Raw genomic sequence first — 23,304 nt, 5'->3', positions numbered from 1 at the left:
CCTAAACGTCATCATAACCGCCATCGATAAGAGACATTACTGTGCAGCTGTATTCATCGACCTGGCCAAGGCTTTCAACTCTGTCAATCACCACATTCTTATCGGCAGACTTGACAGCCTTGGTTTCTCAAATGATTGCCTCGCCTGGCTTACCAACTACTTCTCTGATAGAGTTCAGTGTGTCAAATCGGAGGGCCTGTTGTCCGGAGCTCTGGCAGTCTCTATGGGGGTGCCACAGGGTTCAATTCTCGGGCCGACTCTCTTCTCTGTATACATCAATGAAGTCGCTCTTGCTGCTGGTGATTCTCTGATCCACCTCTACGCAGACGACACCATTCTGTATACTTCTGGCCCCTCTTTGGACACTGTGTTAACTAACCTCCAGACGAGCTTCAATGCCATACAACTCTCCTTCCATGGCCTCCAACTGCTCTTAAACGCAGGTAAAACTAAATGCATGCTATTCAATCGATCACTGCCCGCACCTGCTCGCCCGTCCAGCATCACTACTCTGGACGGTTCTGACTTAGAATACGTGGACAACTACAAATACCTGGGTGTCTGGTTAGACTGTAAACTCTCCTTCCAGGTTCACATTAAGCATCTCCAATCCAAAATTAAATCTAGAATCGGCTTCCTAAATCGCAACAAAGCATCCTTCACTAATGCTGCCAAACATACCCTCGTAAAACTGACCATCCTACCGATCCTCGACTTCGGTGATGTCATCTAGAAAATAGCCTCCAACACTCTACTCAACAAACTGGATGCAGTCTATCACAGTGCCATCCGTTTTGTCACCAAAGCCCCATACACTACCCACCATTGCGACCTGTACGCTCTCATTGGTTGGCCCTCGCTTCATACTTGTCGTCAAACCCACTGGCTACAGGTTATCTACAAGTCTCTGCTAGGTAAAGCCCCGCCTTATCTCAGCTCACTGGTCACCATAGCAGCACCCACCTGTAGCACGCGCTCCTGCAGGTATATTTCACTGGTCACCCCCCAAAGCCAATTCCTCCTTTGGTCGTCTTTCCTTCCAGTACTCTGTTGCCAATGACTGGAACGAACTGCAAAAATCTCTGAAGCTGGAGACTCATATCTCCCTCAATAGCTTTAAGCACCAGCTGTCAGAGCAGCTCACAGATCACAGCACCTGTACATAGCCCATCTGTAAACAGCCCATCTAGCTACCTACCTCATCCCCATACTGTATTTATTTATTTATCTTGCTCCTTTGCACTTAACTTACCTCATTTGCACTCACTGTATATAGACTTTTTGTTTTCTTTTGTTCTACTGTATTATTGACTATGTTTTGTTTATTCCATGTGTAACTCTGTGTTGTTGTATGTGTCGAATTGCTACGCTTTATTTTGGCCAGGTCGCAGTTGTAAATGAGAACTTGTTCTCAACTAGCCTACCTGGTTAAATAAAGGTGAAATAAAAAAATATAAAAAAACCTGGACATACTGTACCATGAAACCTGGACATACTGTACCATGAAACCTGGACATACTGTACTAACTGTACTATATATACTGTGGCTTGACAGTGAGGAAGTTGAACACGGGGTAGATGTATGCATAAATAATAGTGTTCATTTAATTTTGTGGGTGTACCTCTCCTCTCTTGGGGTCTGTGATGCGGGTGTAGCGGAGGTCAGTCTTCTGCCATTTGGGGTTGAGACTGTTACCCTGGAGCTGCCAGAGCTCGAAGGAGGCGTGGAAGGCACGGGACTGCACCTTGATGGTGATGGAGTTGATGATGACAGACATACCCTCCACCACCTTCTCAGCGAAGCCATACTCACTGCAGCAAGACACAAGAATAGACAGATGAGAATATGACAGTGGGTTTACAGTAAATTATATTTGTCCAGAGCAACAGTTATATACAGTATATAATAGTATAAAATAAATAGGATCTATCACAAATTTCCCTCAAAAGGTTTCAAACAGACAGAAAAGGTAAGGCTTACCTCTGGCCAGCAGTGATGGCAATAGGGGAGGGGCCATTTGGTGCACGGGGCTCCTCACACGTTCTCATCTCCACCTCCACCTTGTCCAGGAACTGCGGGAGTTGGAAGAAGGGTGCATAGTTACCATAGTTCAGCACAGCAGGGGTGGATGCAGTATTACAATAGTAAATCAATACACTTTACAACAGGAGAAATAAAACGGAGAGAGAGAGGGAGAATGAGCGGGACAGAAACTCGTGGAGGAATAGAACAAAGGGCAGAATTCATACCAGGCAGATGGGGCTGGTCTTCAACTTTGTCCATTGTATCTGAGGGAGACAAAACAGCAGGGGACCAGTCAGGATGGCACAAACACTTTCCTCAGCACTGTTCTACTGGACTGTTTATCATTCACTGTGTACAAGATACAGAGAGTGGCTAGTGCTTTTAGACCTCTTCTTGTAGATTTATACCCGACCTAGACTGGCTTCAAATTAGTAATCTTGAAGATAAAACATTAATAAGGGGACATCTGATCTGGGCCATACAAAGACAACCCAGCTAATTTCCAATCTGATCTGCAGTCCACATCTTTCTAAACAACAGGTTGAGCAGGTCATTCAGGGCTTCGGTGTGGTGCTGTGCTAGCCTCTGGCCTTTTGTGTCCTTCCCCCTCATGCTGCTCTCTCGCTGTTATCTGAGGCTAGCAGTAGGCCTGGAGATGTGTCCACTGATCTTAGTGTTATTAGACAGTAATGCTGCTTATCTCTGCCGTGCTGCCAGTGTGTGTAGCCTATGCCCTCTGCAGCTTTCATTGATGTAGCTATAGGCTACACTATGAAACCCCAATGACATGGTCTTGTCAAACCACTCACCATACGTTTTACTGCTTTCATGTTAATCTGCCATTGGTCAGCAAATATGACCAAGTGTTTCCCCTATATTAATTTAGCAGTGGCGGGCCCTCGCTGCTAAATAGTTGCCGCCAAGAAATATGAAAAACATTGGGATGGTAAAACATTGTCAATTAAACTTAACTAAAGCCAGATATAAAGTATGTAGAAATGATAAAAGAGCTAAATATTTTTTAAATAAGATCATCTTTGAGAACTAACAATCACCAATAAAAACTAGGAGTCAGAGAGAATCTAAAATTCCCAAAATGTTATGGCATGGAGCCCCCACTGATTTTGTTATAATGTTTGAGACACTCAGATAGCACAAGAACACGGCATAAGCCATGGCAAAATGTATAGAATTGCAGGAAATTTGCTTTAAAACAGATTTTTTTTCTCTCAGCCCCATGACAGAATGTGTAGAATTACAGGAAACTAGCTTTAAAACTGGGACATTTTCTCTCCGCCCCATGGCAAAATGTGTAGAATTGCAGAAATGTGCTTTGAAACAGCAAAATGTCTGCAGCAAAGAGGAGGGCCTTTAAAATCTTTGGTCAGAGACTGAGCAGTTGGCCACGTCCACTACCACGCTGCCCACCACACTATCTTTTCCACCGCTGCTGAAAAAATACTGACCTTAACTACTAAATTAATGCAGTGACATAATTCTGGAACACTCTTTCTTATCTGTACGCAGCCATTGCCATCGGGGAAACACATGGTTTATTATAAGAATAACACAGTTGGGGCCTCCTGAGTGACGCATGCGGTCTAAGGCACTGTATCGCAGTGCTAGAGGCGTCACTACAGACCCGGATTCGATCCCGAGCTGTATCACAACCGGCTGTGATCGGGAGTCCCATAGGGCGGCGCACAATTGGCCCAGCGTTGTCCGGGTTAGGAGAAGGTTTGGCCGGGGGGCTTTACTTGGCTTATCGTGCTCTAGCGACTCCTTGTGGCGGGCCAGGTGCCTGCAGGCTGACCTCGGTCGGCAGTTGAACGGTGATTCCTCCGACACATTGGTGCGGCAGACTTCCGGGTTAAGCGGGCGGGTTAAGCGGGCGGGTTTAAGAAGCACGGTTTGGCGGGTCATGTTTCAGAGTACGCATACCTGGACCTTCGCCTCCCGAGCCCGTTGGGGAGTTGCAGAGAAAATAAAAAGAATAACACAGTTGTCTCACCCTGATTGCAGCCTTGTTGCAGTAGACCCGGGTGACAGCCAACCAGGTGGGCAGGTCCAGCATGTTCTGCAGCACCTCCTCATCCAGCTCCAGGTTGGACAGCTGACCCTCGCCCTTCAGTGTGCTCAGGTTGATCTTGTCTGGAGACAGGTTCTTGGTGAACCTTCATACAAAGGAATGAGAGAGGGGTAAGTTCAAGAAACCATAAAACCTGGACATACGGTACTAACTCTACCATGAAACCTAGACATACTGTACTAACTGTCAGCATGGAGCCCCCATTGATTTTGTTATAATGTTTGAGTCACTTAGATAGCATAAGAACATGGCATAAAAACCAGACTGATCACCAAAATAGTTTACACGTCATGCATGTGTGGTTAACGAGGGTTCGGAGGCTATGTGAGACAGTGTAAATGAGGTTAAAATTAGATGCTAGGCTGACCAAGGTTGGATTTTTGCAGAGATACTGGCAGTGAGATGTAATTGTGAGCTTCATGCTGTAGGCCTAATTGAATCCCAGGCTGCAGTACAGACCGTGTCTTTTCCAGATTCCCACCATATGACTTTCCCCATCTGGCTTCATTGACCTTACCCTCCACTAGAGCTAAAAATGAACTGCTGAGTCATTTGCCAGAGCAAAACCTCACACAGTGAAACAGCAGTGGTGAGGGATAGGCTAGCTGTAACGTATTCTGAAAAGATGATGAGGCAACAAACAGACCATTTATAGTTCAAATCTACCACACTCACCATGACTGGATAATTATGACCTTTACTCCACACTCATTAGTCTAACTAAAACCTGACATTTCAGACTCCAACACAAAGGCTGGTGTTTCTTGGGCTTTGGCAGGTGGTGACAGAGCTAAATGCCAATACACAAGAGGTCTGACTGTAGTGCTGGACTGACTCATCAGTCCACTGTCTGGGTAACATATTGTAATGCTACTGAGACAAGTGAGACACTGGTTCAAGATGATGTTGTCAGGGGCTTTTCTAGTAGCCTAGTGCTGCCTTTGGTATGTAGCAAGTCTCAGAATTCCTTTAACTAGAGGGCTTCATTTGAAAAGCTGAGATACCATCATAGAGTAGAGCATCAACCTCAGTCCAACAAGATTTGAATTAGCCTTCCAGTAAAGGAGCTTGACTATTACCAGTCATCAGCTGTAAAGAACAGTGAAATACGAGGTTAACCAGCCCACATTAATGAGTGCTAAGCTATAAGGTGAACAGGTGAACCACTCCACCCCTCAACCATACCTCAATCTCTATCCCAGTCGCAATACTGGCCTGTCATTGACTAGGCTGCTGTAATGAGATTAAAGCTACTCCACTATGACTAGGCCTATGCACTCAGAACCTCGTTCCACTGAGTGCACACAGCCTGGACCCTCTCTCTCCCTGAGGGAGCACTTTCACTCCACCCAACACTCCTACAGACCACTTTAGCACCCCATGATGAAATGTCCAAGTCTGAAAATAGACCTTCACCAGGGAGAGGAGCCCAAGCCTCCTCCTGAAGACCTACAGCGTATGCAGGGTTTTGTTCCAGCCTTTAAAGCAGGGCTGGGCAAAAGCCTGCACACCCAGTAGCTTTTATGTGTACACTAACCCTGCTCAATAATGAGAAGAAAATAAAAGACATTCCTCATTCAAAACAGCTCACACAGCATCCAACATGTCCTAGCTGGGGATTCAACCCTTTTAACAATAATGCATTTGCATTTTAATATGCTATTTCTATCCTATAAGAGCGGTGAAAATAATAAAGAATAGCCTGAAGGGTTAGGGTCAATTCCATTTCAATTACGGTAGCCTAAATTCAGAAAGTAAACCAAAATCACATTTTTCCCAATGAAAAAGCACTGAGGAGAATTGGAATTGGAATTTCAGTGTACTTCCTGAATTGACATGGATTTGAACCATGATAGGCTGTAGTCTGGAACACCACACAGACTATCATGGTACTAATTCAAACTAGGCTACAGCTATTTTGGGGGGATTAGCATGGTTTAAGAGGTACAACATTTCTAGGGTTTATGCAACCCATAATGGCCTGGCTTGATTTTCAAACCATCTTCCAGACAGTATGAAATAGGCTATGCTAAGGGAAATAAGTTTTTAGTTCCAAAGTGAGCTGTATTCGTACCAAATTGAGCTTCCCTTGTCCATCAACAAGGATCAAGTCCACCAAATCAAATCAAAGTTAATTGGTCACGTACACAGATTTTCAGATGTTATTGCCGTTGCATCCAAATACTTTTGTTTCTAGCTCCAAAAATCCATTAATACAAAACAATATACATATAATCCAACAAGTAAAAATGTATTAAGAAATCAGAATGAGCAATTTCAGAAAGAGAAATTTCAGAGTCCGGAATATAAATATACACTAAATATACAAAACATTAAGAACACCAGCTCTTTCCATGACAGACTGACCAGATGAAAGCTGATTCCTTACTGATGTCACTTGTTAAATCCACTTCAATCAGCGTAGATGAAGGGGAGGAGACAATTTAAAGAAGGATTTTTAAGCCTTGAGCCAATTGAGACATGGTTTGTGTATGTGTGCCATTTAGAGGGAGAATGGTCAAGACAAAAAAATGTAAGTGCCTTTGAACGGGGTATGGTAGTAGGTGCCAGGCGCACTGGTTTTTCACGCTCAACAGATTCCCTGTGTGTGTAAAGAATGGTTCACCACCCAAAGGACATCCAGCCAACTTGGCACAACTGTGGGAAGCATTGGTGTCAACATGGGCCAGCATTAGTCTTATTCTAACATTTATTAAATTGTTTTTCCCCCCTCAATCTACACACAATACCCCATAATGAAAAAGCAAAAACAGGTTTTTAGAAATGTTTGCACATTTATTAAAAACATAAAAATTAAATATAGCATTTACATAAGTATTCAGACCCTTTACTCAGTACTTTGTAGAAGCACTTTTGGCAGCGATTACAGCCTCGAGTCTTCTTCGGTATGACACTACAAGCTTGCCACACCTGTAATAGGGGAGTTTCTCCCATTCTTCTCAGCAGATCCTCTCAAGCTCTGTCAGGTTGGAAAGGGAGCGTTGCTGCATAGTTATTTTCAGGTCTCTCCAGAGATGTTCGATCTGGTTCAAGTCTGGGCTCTGGCTGGGCCTCTCTAGGACATTCAGAGACGTGTCCCGAAGCCACTCCTGCATTGTCTTGGCTGTGTGCTTAGGGTCATTGTCCCGTTGGAAAGTTTCACTTCACCCCAATCGGCGGTCCTGAACGCTCTGGACCAGGTTTTCATCAAGTATCTCTCTGTACTTTGCTCCGTTCATCTTTCCCTCGATCCTGACTAGTCTCTCAGTCCGTGCCTTTGAAAAACATCTCCACAGCATGATGGCACCACCACCATGCTTCACCGTAAGGATGGTGCCAGGTTTCCTCCAGACGTGACGCTTGGCATTCAAGACAAAGAGTTCAATCTTGGTTTCATCAGACCAGAGAATCTTGTTTCTCATGGTCTGAGAGTCCTTTAGGTGCCTTTTGGCAAACTCCAAACGGGCTGTAATGTACCTTTTACTGAGGAGTGCTTCTATCTGGCCACTCTACCATAAAGGCCTGATTGGTGGAGTGTTGCAGAGATAGGTGTCCTTCTGGAATATTCTCCCATCTCCACAGAGAGACTTTAAAGCTCTGTCAGAGTGACCATTGGGTTTATGGTCACCTCCCTGACCAAAGCCCTTCTCCCTCGATTGCAGTTTGGCCAGGCGGCCAGCTCTAGGAAGAGTCTTGGTGGTTCCAAACTTCTTCCATTTAAGAACGATGGAGGCCACTGTGTTCTTGGAGACCTTCAATGATGCAGACATTTTTTGATACCCTTCCCCAGATCTCTACCTCGACACAATCCTGTCTCAGAGCTCTACAGACAATTTCTTTGACCTCATGGCTTGGTTTTTGCTCTGACATGCAATGTCAACTGTGGGACCTTATATACAAAGGTGTGTGCCTTTCCAAATCATGTCCAATCAATTGAAATTACCACAGGTGGACTCCAATCAAGTTGTAGAAACATCTCAAGGATGATCAATGAAAACAGGATGCACCTGAGCTTAATTTCAAGTCTCATAGCAATACTTATGTAAATAAGGTATTTCTGTTTTTTATTTGTAATAAATCTTCTAAAAACCTGTTTTCGCTTTGTCATTATGGGGTATTGTTTGTAGATTTGTGAGGATTGTTTTACTTAACCTAACTGTTATATTATAAAATAAGGCTGTAATGTAACAAAATGTGGAAAAAGTCAAGAGCTCTGAATACTTTCCGAAGGCACTGTATATACATATAGAGTATACACACACATACATAATGATGTGCATAGGCAGTATGGACAGTATCTGAATAGAGTAGTTGTGTATAGCAGTAGTTATATAGAATGAGCCATGACTAGAATACAGAATATACACATTTATACAAAGGGTGGGTCTAATCCTGAATGCTGATTGGTTAAAACTGCATTCCAGCCGGTGTCTATTCCACAAGTTACCACCGGCTACATCTATAATGTTAAAATGCCTATTTACTCTGTTCCATCTAACTGCGCAATCCACTGTCTCATTAGCCCAGCCAGGGAAGTTATACACTTGATCTCCACTAGAAAAAGCATCTAGACATTATCTCACATTTCTTTTAGACTAACATTTCGTTTCAACAGCGGAGATTTGTATAAACCTTGCTGTCTGTCTCTGACATTTGCAACATTGTTTCAATATGCATATTAAATCTCCAGCTGTCCCATAGTAATGAAGGTGTCGGGGCGAGACAAGACAGGCAGGCAGCGTTTCTCAACCAGTCGAAATCATGAATCAGCTGGCATCATTTTTATGAATATATACAAAGGTAAACGAAACGAAGTGCATCTAGCTTGCAGTCTTTCCAGCTTCAGTTTGAAGTAATTGTGTTAGCTGTGTTGTTGGCTAGCTCCTCTGAACAACAGTGTCCTGACGAGTGAGCAATTTTTCTATGCCAGGCGAAATCACACTTCATTAGCTCATTGTTATAGATGTATCCAAATAATTGTCTCTAGAAAACAGCTTAAACAAATGCAGCTACTTAGCTGTTTTTCTGGCTGCACTTTTTGATGTGACTGTAAGTTAGCCATAGTTGGCTAGCTAGAAAACAAGGAATAAGAACGTTGTCAGCCAGTATTGAACATTTAGAACAAACAACTGGGATACAGAAAGAAAAGACTGTTGCGGTGACCATATTACCGCCACACCGGTGGTCACGAGTCATGAAGGCAGTCAAATACCACAAGACCGTTTAGTCACAGTAATTAGGCTTCTCCAAGCTCTGATGCTGCTGCTCGTCATTAGTAGCCTACCAAACTTGTTAACTGCCTGGTATTCAGCACTCTATCGTCCCTCTAATCACTCTGACATCAATGCAAATGTAATCGAAAATCTAATCAAACACTTCATGAGAGCCCGTGAGCTCAGGTTGCGCAACATTTCCATAGGCTATGTAATTGCGGGAGAAAACAGAGTGATGGCCGCTAATAAAAATATAAAGATCCCATCAGCTTTCTATAGGCTAGGCCTACTATATTTATTTCTCTACTTCCCTAATATTAAGCGCATTGCTTATACTTACAACAGCAGTATAGACTATCTGGCTGGCATGAAAAAAAAATACGGGGAAAAGCGTCCTCTCTTCACTAATTAAGTGCATAGATGACATGTATTTTTTCCCGCTGCCCCTGTTTCGATACAGCTGCATGATAATGGTCCATTCTAAATCAAAAATGAATTTTACACATATACTATATAGTAGAGTTGAAGTCGGAAGTTTACATACACCGTAGCCAAATACATTTAAACTCAGCTTTCACAATTCCTGACATTTAATCCTAGAAAAAATTCCCTGCCTTAGGTCAGTTTAGGATCACCACTTTATTTTAAGAATGTGAAATGTCAGAATAATAGTAGAGAGAATGATTTATTTCAGCTTTTATTTCTTTCATCACATTCCCAGTGGGTCAGAAGTTTACATACACTCAATTAGTATTTGGTAGCATTGCCTTTAAATTGTTTAACTTGGGTCAAATGTTTCAGGTAGCCTTCCACAAGCTTCCCACAATAAATTGGGTGAATTATGGCCCATTCCTCCTGACAGAGCTGATGTAACTGAGTCAGGTTTGTAGGCCTCCTTGCTCGCACACGTTTTTTCAGTTCTGCCCACAAATTTGACTTTGTTATCCTTAAGCCATTTTGCCCCAACTTTGGAAGCATGTTTGGGGTCATTGTCCATTTGGAAGACCCCTTTGCGACCAAGCTTTAACTTCCTGACTGATATCTTGAGATGTTGCTTCAATATAGCCACATAATTTTCCTACCTCATAATGCCATCTATTTTGTGAAGTGCACCAGTCCCTCCTGCAGCAAAGCACCCCCACAACATGATGCTGCCACCCCTGTGCTTCATGGTTGGGATGATGTTCTTCGGCTTGCAAGCCTCCCCCTTTTTCCTCCAAACATAACGATGGTCATTATGGCCAAACAGTTCTATTTTTGTTTCATCAGACCAGAGGACATTTCTCCAAAAAGTACGATCTTTGTCCCCATGTGCAGTTGCAAACTGTAGTCTGGCTTTTTTTATGGTGGTTTTGGAGCAGTGGCTTCTTCCTTGCTGAGCAGCCTTTCAGGTTATGTCGATATAAGACTCGTTTTACTGTGGATATAGATACTTTTGTACCTGTTTCCTCCAGCATCTTCACAAGCTCCTTTGCTGTTGTTCTGGCATTGATTTGCACTTTTCGTACCAAAGTACGTTCATCTCTAGGAGACAGAAAGCGTCTCCTTCTTGAGCGGTATGACGGCTGCGTGGTCCCATGGTGTTTATACTTGCATACTATTGTTTGTACAGATGAACGTGGTACCTTCAGGTGTTTGAAAATTGCTCCCAAGGATGAACCAGACTTGTGGAGGTCTACAATTTCTTTCTGAGGTCTTGGCTGATTTCTTTAGATTTTCCCATGATGTCAAGCAAAGAGATACTGAGTTTGAAGGTAGGCCTTGAAATACATCCACAGGTACACCTCCAATTGACTCAAATCAGAAGCTTCTAAAGTCATGACAATTTTCTGGAATTTTCCAAGCTGTTTAAAGGCACTGTCAACTTAGTGTATGTAAACTTCTGACCCACTGGAATTGTGATACAGTGAAATAAGTGAAATAATCTGTCTGTAAACAATTGTTGGAAAAATTACTTGTCATGCATGAAGTAGATGTCCTAACCGACTTGCCAAAACTATAGTTTGTTAACAAGAAATTTGTGGAGTGGTTGAAAAACTAGTTTTAATGACTCCAACCTAAGTGTATGTAAACTTCCGACTTCAACTGTAAACTGAAATTAGGCGAACTACACTGCTCAAAAAAATAAAGGGAACACTAAAATAACACATCCTAGATCTGAATGAATGAAATAATCTTCTTAAATACTTTTTTCTTTACAGAGTTGAATGTGCTGACAACAAAATCACACAAAAATAATCAATGGAAATCCAATTTATCAACCCATGGAGGTCTGGATTTGGAGTCACACTCAAAATTAAAGTGGAAAACCACACTACAGGCTGATCCAACTTTGATGTAATGTCCTTAAAACAAGTCAAAATGAGGCTCAGTAGTGTGTGTGGCCTCCACGTGCCTGTATGACCTCCCTACAACGCCTGGGCATGCTCCTGATGAGGTGGCGGAGGGTCTCCTGAGGGATCTCCTCCCAGACCTGGACTAAAGCATCCGCCAACTCCTGGACAGTCTGTGGTGCAACGTGGCGTTGGTGGATGGAGCGAGACATGATGTCCCAGATGTGCTCAATTGGATTCAGGTCTGGGGAACGGGCGGGCCAGTCCATAGCATCAATGCCTTCCTCTTGCAGGAACTGCTGACACACTCCAGCCACATGAGGTCTAGCATTGTCTTGCATTAGGAGGAACCCAGGGCCAACCGCACCAGCATATGGTCTCACAAGGGGTCTGAGGATCTCATCTCGGTACCGAATGGCAGTCAGGCTACCTCTGGCGAGCACATGGAGGGCTGTGCGGCCCCCCAAAGAAATGCCACCCCACACCATGACTGACCCACAGCCAAACCGGTCATGCTGGAGGATGTTGCAGGCAGAACGTTCTCCACGGCGTCTCCAGACTGTCACGTCTGTCACATGTGCTCAGTGTGAACCTGCTTTCATCTGTGAAGAGCACAGGGTGCCAGTGGCGAATTTGCCAATCTTGGTGTTCTCTGGCAAATGCCAAACGTCCTGCACGGTGTTGGGCTGTAAGCACAACCCCCACCTGTGGACGTCGGGCCCTCATACCACCCTCATGGAGTCTGTTTCTGACCGTTTGAGCAGACACATGCACATTTGTGGCCTGCTGGAGGTCATTTTGCAGGGCTTTGGCAGTGCTCCTCCTTGCACAAAGGCGGAGGTAGCGGTCCTGCTGCTGGGTTGTTGCCCTCCTACGGCCTCCTCCACGTCTCCTGATGTACTGGCCTGTCTCCTGGTAGCACCTCCATGCTCTGGACACTACGCTGACAGACACAGCAAACCTTCTTGCCACAGCTCGCATTGATGTGCCATCCTGGATGAGCTGCACTACCTGAGCCACTTGTGTGGGTTGTAGACTCCGTCTCATGCTACCACTAGAGTGAAAGCATCGCCAGCATTCAAAAGTGACCAAAACATCAGCCAGGAAGCATAGGAACTGAGAAGTGGTCTGTGGTTACCACCTGCAGAACCACTCCTTTATTGGGGGTGTCTTGCTAATTGCCTATAACTTCCACCTGTTGTCTATTCCATTTGCACAACAACATGTGAAGTTTATTGTCAATCAGTGTTGCTTCCTAAGTGGACAGTTTGATTTCACAGAAGTGTGATTGACTTGGAGTTACATTGTGTTGTTTAAGTGTTCCCTTTATTTTTTTGAGCAGTATATTACAATTTTAGCAACCAGGAAATGGCAGAGCGATTTCTGCATAGTGGCTTGGTTTTTGCTCTGACATGCACTGTCAACTATGGGACCTTATATACACAGGTGTGTGCCTTTCCAAATCAGGTCCAATGAAGTGAATTTACCACAGGTGGACTCCGATCAAGTTGTAGAAACATCTCAAGGATGATCAATAGAAACAGGATGCACCTGAGCTCCAATTCGAGTCTCATAGCAAAGGTTCTGAATACTTATGTAAATAAGGTATTTCAGTTTATTTTTTAATACATTTGCAAACATTTCTAAAAACCTATTTTCCCTTGGTCATTATGGGGTATTGTGCATAGATGGATGAGAAAAATGTATAATTTAATCAATTTTAGAATAAGGCTGTAACGTCAAGGGGTCTGAATACTTTCTGAATGCACTGTACGTCGTGTCTGAGCCATTGAATTGTGACTCCACTTTGTCCCCTTACGGTTGTTTTGCCTCTGATTGCCTTATGGAGGTCATTGCTAGTTTGTAGACTAGGGCTGGGCTTTATACCGTATTTGACTATATACACCGGTATTTATGCACAGAACGGTTGGAGTTTTTACTTTACCTTCTATAATGGTATATGTTTGGTTTGTTAAATGTGATAAGCAACTCCGGCATGTATAATGTCTTTTTATATTTTACTTGTTTGCTACTTGAGTCCTCTCTCCTTCTCCTGCATGCCGCTAACCACACCAAGCCTTGCCCCGTCACTCAAGGAGAGAGCAGTTTCTCGACCAGAGTTACAAGCACTTTCTTGCCATTCACTCTGCAAGATCAAATGATGCAACAATGTTGGTGACATGCTGCTTTCCACAAGTGTTCTATAATTACACTATTAGTTTGTGTATCTTATTTTCTGTGTTACATGAGTAGGAGAGAGACGAAGCAGGTACGGGGAGTAACATTTAATAAATAACGGACATAACAAGACAAGCACAGCGTCAGCAAACAGAAACTAAGACAAAAAAAAACAATCAATGCCGCAGCGGGGAACAGAGCTGGGGAACTGTCAAATATAGGGGAGGAAATAAACATGAGATAAGTGAGTCCAGGTGAGTCCAATAACGCTGAATGCGTGTGACGTGGGAAGGCAGGTGTGTGATGGATGGCAGGAGTGTGTGATGAAATGTCATCTGGCTCCCTCAAGTGCCAGGGGAAGGGAAGAGCGGGAGCAGACGTGACAGTCTGAACACTACTGTTTAATAGTTTGTCTTTTTTTTATCCAGGTGTTGCTAAAATAATTTGTGTTAGCCGCTAATGCCAATCGCTAGTTAGCTGGCTAAATGTACTAAGAGTCAGAGCAGACGTAGCTAGTTAGCTTATACTGCCTGGTACCAATGCTGGTATAGGCCTATATAAGCATGTTTGTGCAACGGTATCTTGTCAGAGAGGAATAGGCGAAGCATGAATATGTTGGTTAGCTTGCTAGCTACATGAAGTAAGAAAACATGAAATGTAACATCTAATTAGGGTCACCTGGAAACACTGACCAACACTTTGGTTCCTACCCTGTCAATAATTCCTCACTGGCTTATTCATTCGTTGTCATGTCAAACAATGTATTCAAGGTGCTGCCCACTATATTCCAACTATAGAATTAGAATAAGCATTATATTTCCATGATTCCAACACCAATTAACTACGCCTAGATTTTTTTGCCCAAACCATGCTGCGTGACACAGTATGGAAGTTATGATAAAAATGAAAGAAATGCAGAAATTTATGAAAATGCTGAAAATTATTTTTGTTTAGAGTTGGATTGAATAATATAAATGGAGAAAGCCCCATTGAAATCACTTATAATTTGTGTTGCCACCCTAGGGTCATGAGATACTCAGAAACCATATTTAGAACATTTATTATTCAAAAACATAAAATACCTTCAAAAAAATTGTGATATGCTATTTTGTCCATATCGCCCAACCCTACTGTACACATCCATGTTCCCAGTCACCTTGCTGTGGTTAAATGTGGGGGTTCGTGCCTTTAGTTTTGTGCGAATGCTGACATCTATCCACGGTTTTTGGATTGGATAAGTTCTAATTGTCACAGTGGGAACAACATCCTCTATGCACTTCCCGATGAACAGTCACAAAGTCAGTGTATGCGTCGATACTATTCTCAGAGGTGAACCGGAATATTTCCCAGTCCACGTGATCAAAACAATCTTGAAGCATGGATTCTGATTGGTTAGACCAATGTTGAACAATCCTTACCACGGGTGCTTCCTGCTTAAGTTTCTGCCTATAGGTGGGGAAGGAGCAGAATGGAGGCGCGATCCGATTTGTTAAAGGGAGGGTGGGGGAGAGCCTTGTAGCTGTTCTAGAAGGGAGAGGAGCAATGGTCCAGAGTGTAGCACGTGAAGCAGGAGATGTGTAGATAGCATTTCAGTAGCATTTTTCTCAGATTTACTTTATTAAAGTCCCAGCTTCAATAAATACAACCTCAAGATGTGCGGTTTCCAGTTTGCAGTGTAGTTCATTGAGCATTCGCAGTGTCGGCTTGTGGGAAATATACACGGCAGTGACGATGACCAAAAAATAATCTCGGGAGGTAATGCGGTCGGCATTTTATGGTGAGGTATTCCAGATCAGGAGAACAAAAGGGACTTGAGTTCCAGTACGCTACCACAATCACACCATGAGTTGTTAATCATGAAACATACCCCTCCACCTTTCTTTTTCCCGGAGAGTTCTTTCCTGCTGTCTGCGCGACTGACGGAAAACCCCATGGAGACCACAAAGACTCCCTGAGGGTTAAGCTTTACAGCACATCTCAGTGTTTCCCTGGACGCTTGTCGCTCACAGGCCCAATGTAAAATCCAGGGAAATATTTATAATCCTTTGGTTTGAAGACACAAGAAAGATTGCTGAGGAATGTTCTATTTCCATCAGCCTTCTGCCACAACATAGGGCCTAGATTTGGTAGAATAGGCCAAGACGTTATCTCCCAGTCTTATCTGTTATTCAGAGCACAGACAGGGCTCCTGAGCTCCTGGTCATCTCAGTCACAGAGCCTGTCTCTAGCAGTGACGTGTCCTGCGCTTGGGTGAGCCTGGTGATTTGGTTCTATTGTCATTCTGCCAAGTGGAAGAACCAAGATTGCGTGAGAGAGGGAAGGGATTGAGTGGGTGAAATTGAACATGACAGAATATTCTGCAGTGATGTTGACCTCCACTCTGCTAGGCCAACAAATAGTGTCCTCTCCTCTCTCCGCAGCAGACATAAGCAATATGTTCCCAGATAGCACACATACGTCTGCCCAACATAAGCACGAGGATACTAATCTGGAAGATGCCGTTAAGACAGCGTTGCTCATCGTCAAGACGTCTTGCAGATGTATGTAGAATGCCTACATTGTAAATTCTGCAGTTCTACATCGTTTATACGTCGGCCAGACATCAACATTTTATTCTAATGTCTCGCCGACATTTTCCCAATGTGCAAACAATCTCCAAATTACATATTTTCCACACAATTTGATATGTTGATTAAAGGTGTGCGTGTTACCTTGGTTTGGAACATCAAATCGCAAAATTGAATCGCAATATGTATAGAATCGTGAGAATCGCAATACATATTGTATCGGCACCAAAGTATCATGATAATATTGTATCGTAAGGTCCCTGGCAATTCCCAACAAAGCAGGGCCACATCAACAACGCTACTGGAGTGAAGGGGAGTTTTGAAGCCAGAGGCAGGTGAGTTGCTGAGTGGGTATAATGGGACTGAGTGACCAAAGACAAGCTCAAACATGGCATCTGCATCTTCCTCACACTTACAGGACTGAAACAGCCAGCCACGCTAACTATTACACACAGTAGTCTCTTTGTGAGGTGTTAACACTCCAAGAGAGGTATGTTTTCTGACAAGCCTTTATTATAAATGTGTATGCAAGGAGGGGGAAGAAAACAGTCATATATTAGCCCAATGCAGGCCATGGGTCATACTAATGCACTCCCAAAAAGAGCATTCAAAGAGAACAGAAGAGATTTCCCCACAAAAATAAGCTAGTCTAAAACAACGTTGCTTCTTTGATTAAATAAATCACTAAGCTACACAAGTCTGAATAAAATGTCCTATGATCACCAAAGCCCTGGCAGTAGCAATGAATAGACCATGCCCTGCAATTATCCTTATTTATTCTGTCCCATAACGGAGAGAGAAGGTAAGGATGTTTAAGCGTTACATTTGTCAGCATGCAATCCAGAGGCTAGATGTTCTCAATGCCATTGCGAATTGGCTCATTCACCTCCTCCCATCTAGTACGCAATCTTTCTCATTTATTCAACAGTCACCACAACGGACAAACAGAGCAAAGCCAAAATGTGTCAAACTGACACACTGGAAATAGGCCAATGTCTTATGAACAAAAACACCACACTCTCCAGTCTTAGCCTTTTCCCCATACAGCTGAATGAGCTCATCACATTTCAACACAAAAAACCATGCCCTTACTGACAGTGATTGCCAATTTGCCAGGCATTAAAAAACCCAGAACAGTCAAAGACTTAGGCACAAACCGATATTGCTGCAAATAAAAGCTTAACGCTTTTACATAACTCAACATTCAAAGGAGTGCAGCTGTAGACTACATTTAAAGACAAGTGACTTCATAAGCCTGCGTAATGGCTTCAGTAAGTGAGATGCAGCCTATCAGGTAGATAAGAAAACCAGCAGGCTCCGGACTTGAATACCCCTGCCCCAATCTAATCTTACACAGAAAGTCTGATACCCAAATCACCATACTGATGCATGCCCAGCTTCAGCTCCTCTGTATGGCAGGGAGAAAACAGTTAGACACACTGACATCAACAACTAAAAGACAAACAATTGGACCATCTTCTCAAAATAACATAGCAGCAGCAAATACTTTTGTAGTGATGGGGAGAGGGAAATCGATAGTTACATATCGGGATATTATTTTTGACAATATATCGTATTGTTTTGACAATATCGCAATATAATTTTTTGCACTGATTGGCTGTACCTGTACCTTCACCAAAACTCCAATCTTCTTTTTAAATAGGGAGCTACTTTGTTTTCAGCACTTTTATTTCCCTGACCGATCAAACTTGTTTTCTCTTGTTCTCTCTTGTCTCTCTGTAGCAGACTTTAATTTATTTAACTAGGCAAGTCAGTTAAGAACAAATTGTTATTTTACAATGATGGCCTACCCCAGCTAAACCCTCCCCAAGCGCTGACGACGCTGGGCCAATTGTGCACCGTCCTATGGGACTCCCGATCAATGCCGTCTATAGTGACGCCTCTAGCACTGAGATGCAGTGCCTTAGACCACTGCGCCACTCAGGAGCCTTATGGTGAACAATATGTTGAAATCAAATTGCAATGAAAATCACAGTATCAAATCGCAATACATATAGAATCGTGAGAATTGCAATACATATTGTCCTGTACAAAAATGAATTTGTTGCGGCAAACTTCCCCCAAGTTTGTGGCAAACTTGCTGCAAACGAAATAGTGTGCCACAAAATGTTGGCAGTAGTTTGTAAATGTTTGCCACTAGTGGTGAATCTGCAACAAGCCTTTGGCAACCATAATATTTATTGCCACTAGAGGCAAACAGTTCACCCAGAGTCTTTTTTCTAGCAAAGAATTCTCTCACGATTCTATTTGAATCTGTGGCAACAATATTTATTGCCACTTGCGGCAAACAGTTTACCAGAAGCCGTTTCTTGGGAACACATAAGTTCCAAGACCAGTCACCGTTGACGACCAATCAAGGGGATTAGAAAAACATGTTGGAAAATGGAAACCAAGCCATCTAGCTAGCTACCTACCAAAGTTGTAATAAGTTAAACACTCACCGGACATTTTAAAATTGTGTTAGCTAATTGATGCCTAGTTAGCAATGTCATGTTTTATGGGATAGAGAAACACATTTTGTTGATACCAGCTTCAATATGTTTGTGTCACTGACTGGCTGGCGCTTATCTAGACATGATATTAGCTATTATATTTTTGCGCAATTAATGTAATAGCTAGCTAACTAATGATTTCCCTAAACACTTACATTTTTAGGTGAATACATTGTTGTCTTTTAATACCAATATGCATGTTAATATGCTAGTGTCACTGTTCAGTAGCATATTAGCTAGCACAACAGCTAAGGTAGCAACAATAGGAGCTGACTTGACATCAAAGCTTCACTTTTGCAGATGGATACCCTTCCCCTACCCATGGTGTTGAAAGAGGTTGTATTGGGAGGAGGATGCATCAACACCCTGGAAATATGTTTATAGTGCACTCACTCATAACCCTTTTGAGTGAATCGTCTTCAAGCTTGATAAGGTAAGCAAATGCATGTATTATTCTCATAAATGTAGCCCATTCTTTGTAATAATTCAATCTTTCATTGCTGTAAACTAGTAGCTAGCTCATCTTGATCATGTGTTGTTCCTTCTCTCTTTCTAGAAGCCATCAGTTACAAGGCAAAAAGACAGATTGAGGCATTTAATCAAACTGAGGACAGAGAAATGTGCACCAGGGCAAGGCTTTGTGCATGCATGGCTTTGAGATGTCAGTTAACAATTATTCATTTTGGAAAAATAATATACATTTCCATATTAGGCATAACTCAATTTTATGTTGCATTTCTTTTGAAGTCTCCAGTCTAGGTTGAATATCATAATGAGTTGATTAGTTTGAATCAATTGTGTTGAGGGCTTGGCTGGAAAAAAATCTTGTATACTGTGGCCACACATTTATACAAGGCAGAAACTTTATTTCCTTGCTGAAACGTATATAAAGAATGCCAGTTCCAGTGAGAAGCATAGCAACATCAAGGTAACTTTGTAACAGCTGACCCAGTTTTTCAAAAGCCAAACCCACCCGCAAATTAGCCCGAGTCTATGCCAAAATATAAAATGTTTCAGTATCTTGTTTTTGTTTTCTGATCATTTCAGTGCATCCATTCAACAAGCATTGGATGAAGGGATGCCACAGGGATGCCATCTCCAACATATGTGGCATCCCTGTGCCACAGGGATGCCACAGGGATGCCATCTCCAACATACACTCAAAAAGGCAATAGTTCTGAACTGGGTTCAATTTAGTTTTTGTTGGTTTAATTATTTATTGTCAATTATCTTATCTTTTAAACGTCCATTGGTTGAAATATATTGCTCAGTAATCACTTGGCTCATGTCAATTCTGTATATGCCCCTTTAAACAGCCTAAGATCAACATCCCCAAAGTGTTCACATTTGTGACTCGTTTCAGAAAACTAGTCGTATGTCGCACTATTTCACAGGAGCAAGATGTTTTTTGTTTTTTTAAATGTGTTTTTGACAGAAATGCCTTCAGGAACATGTGAACGTTTATGTGCCTTAATAACGAACATATTTAATCCATAAATACAAATAAAATGGTTAAATTACGAGCCTAGTTGGTTTAGCCATGGAAAAAGACAGGAACCTTCCCACTAGCCATAATTGGCTAAGAAAATGTATGGGCTGGACATGCCGGGAGATGAGTTTGGATTGGTCTGCCATGTAGCTCGCTTCTGTATATAAAATGAGCTGTTCACAGTATGTGTTGACAGTCCTTTCTACCGCGCCGCTTTTGAAAGATATAACGTTAAATTTTTTGCTACTTTTCTCAACAACATTGATGCCTTGAATTTAGCAGGTGCTATCGACAGATCAGTAGGAAAAAGTGATGGGCTACATTCTGCACACGCTACGGTCAGTGTGAACCGGAGTTAAAAATGGTTCCAGTCTGCCGTGAAGCGTTCATGTACACAGGTAAGAGTCTAGCTACATTTTCCATATATAAGTTTCTAATTTTGTCAAAGTCATTTTTATTGCAAGTTAAAGCGTACTTTTAGTTATCTAGCAAACGTTAGCTTGCTGGCTCACTAGCTAACATTACGTGTATGATCTGTGTAGTAATATTATTCGAATCAGAAATGTATTAGCATTGCTAGTTATGGCCTAATGTTAGCTAGTTGACATTGAACCTAGTTTGTTAGCTTTAGCAATCTGCAGATTCATACTACAACTGACAATGTTTGTATTGGTAGTAGTATGAGTTGGGGTTACGTCAGTTCATTGTCTAGCTAGCTACCTAGCTAGCTAGCTAAATGTCTAAACAAAAGACTCCACTTTGACTGGATTATTACATGACCCATCAAATTAGCAGGTGTGTCTGGGGGTGATAACGGCCCTCGATTCTATTGTATTTCGTGTACATGTCTAGACAATAGTGACCCATTCACTTAGCTAGATGTGGGTGAGGGGTGGTTAAAGCATTTCCTGCACATGACCCATCAATTTAGACAATTGTGTCAGGTAAGCGTAATCTAATAACGATAAAATATTTTTTATCTGGACACTTTCTGTTTTTGGATATTGCCACTATGCAAGTACAATCACTGTACCGTTTACACCTTCTGTTTATTTGTGCATGTAACAAACTTAGATTTTACCACATGGCCTCACATGTGATTCCTTAAAGAGATGGGTGGGACTAGGGTTGCAAAGGGCTGGAAAAGTTCCGGTAAATTTACGGAATGGGAAGTTAAGCTTGGGAATTTGGGGAATTCTGCTTAAATTCATCAAAAAACATTAGCTTATAACAGTGAACCTTTTTTGTGGGATACAGATAAGGCAATTCTAGGTCTTGTGGCATATTTTGGTTAAATTATCCCCAATTCAATGGAATTGCAACCCTCTGCATGCACAGTGCATTCTTCCATAACATGTACAGCTGATTCTCAAGATCTTGCACACTAAAGAGATACTATTGAGCCCACACTACTACACTGTCTGAGCCAAGGACTACATGGTTTCTGGTAAGTTTTGATTACAATACTAGGTGGGGTGAATATATTTTATTTGACATATACTACCGGTGAAAAGTTTTAGAACACTGACTCATTCAAAGGGTTTTTCTTTATTTTTACTATTTTCTACATTGTAGAATAATAGTGAAGACATCAACACTATGAAATAACACATATGGAATTATGTAGTAACCAAAAGTGTTAAGGAATATATATATATATTTCAGATTCTTCAAATAGCCATTCTTTGCCTTGATGACAGCTTTGCACACTCTTGGTATTCTCTCAAACAGTTTCACCTGGAATGCTTTTCCCACACTCTTGGAGTTCCTACATATGCTGAGCACTTGTTGGCTGCTTTTCCTTCACTCTGTGGTCTGTCTCATCCAAAACCTTCTCAATTTGGTTGAGGTAGGGGGATTGTGGAGGTCAGGTCATCTGATGCAGCACTCCATCGCTCTCCTTCTTGGTAAAATAGCCCTTACACAGCCTGGAGGTGTGTTGGGTCATTGTCTTGTTGAAAAACAAATGATAGTCCCACTAAGCGCAAACCAGATGGGATGGCGTATCACTGCAGAATGTTGTGGTAACCATACAGGTTAAGTGTTCCTTGAATTCGAAATAAATCGGTGTCACCAGCAAAGTACCCCCACACCATCAGACCTCCTCCTCCATGCTTTAAGGTGGGAAATACACATGCGGAGATCATCCGTTCACCCACACCGCGTCTCACAAAGACACAGAGATTGGAACCAAAAATCTCCAATTTGGACTCAAAACCAAAGGACAAATTTCCACCGGTCTAATGCCCATTGCTTGTGTTTCTTGACCCAAGCATGTCTTTTCATCTTATTGAAGTCCTTTAGTAGTGGTTTCTTTGCAGCAATTTGACCATGAAGGCCTGATTCACACAGTCTCCTCTGAACAGTTGATGTTGAGATGTGTCTGTTACTTGAACTCTGTGAAGAATTTATTTGGGCTGCAATTTCTGAGGCTGGTAACTCTAATGAACGTATCCTCTGCAGCAGAGATAACTATGGGTCTTTCGATCCTGTTGCGGTCCTTGTGAGAGCCAGTTTCATCATATCACTCGATGGTTTTTGCGAAAACACTTGAAGAAACTTTCAAAGTTCTTAATGTTCCGTATTGACTGATCTTCATGTCTTAAAGTAATGATGGACTGTCATTTCTCTTTGCTTATTTGAGCTGTTCTTGCCATAATATGGACTTGGTCTTTAACCAAATAGGGCTATCGTCTGTATACCCCCCCCCCCCCCCCCCCCCCCCCCAACTTGTCACAACACAACAGATTAGCTCAAATGCATTAAGGAAAGAAATTCCACAAATTACCTTTTAACAAGGCACACCTGTTAATTGAAATGATTTCCAGGTGACTACTTCGTGAAGCTGGTTGAGAGAATGCCAAGAGTGTGCAAAACTGTCATCAAGGCAAAGATT

The 23,304-nt window shown here is 42.4% G+C and overlaps 1 protein-coding gene across 2 annotated transcripts in view; it reads right to left on the bottom strand.

Moving 5' to 3' along the window:
• Positions 1-23,304, bottom strand: part of LOC115165806 (UHRF1-binding protein 1) — a 55,038-nt gene that overhangs the window by 24,627 nt on the left and 7,107 nt on the right. For both annotated transcript variants that reach the window (XM_029719195.1, XM_029719196.1), the window contains exons 2-5: positions 4,038-4,200; positions 2,251-2,289; positions 1,982-2,073; positions 1,623-1,812 (exon numbers count right to left, since the gene is read on the bottom strand). In XM_029719195.1, coding sequence (XP_029575055.1) covers positions 1,623-1,812; positions 1,982-2,073; positions 2,251-2,289; positions 4,038-4,200 — 484 coding nt within the window. The remainder of the gene's footprint in view (positions 1-1,622; positions 1,813-1,981; positions 2,074-2,250; positions 2,290-4,037; positions 4,201-23,304) is intronic.

Source organism: Salmo trutta, chromosome 28, assembly GCF_901001165.1.
Source record: "Salmo trutta chromosome 28, fSalTru1.1, whole genome shotgun sequence".
Taxonomy (NCBI): Eukaryota; Metazoa; Chordata; class Actinopteri; order Salmoniformes; family Salmonidae; genus Salmo; species Salmo trutta.
This window is presented reverse-complemented; position numbering and strand designations above follow the sequence as displayed.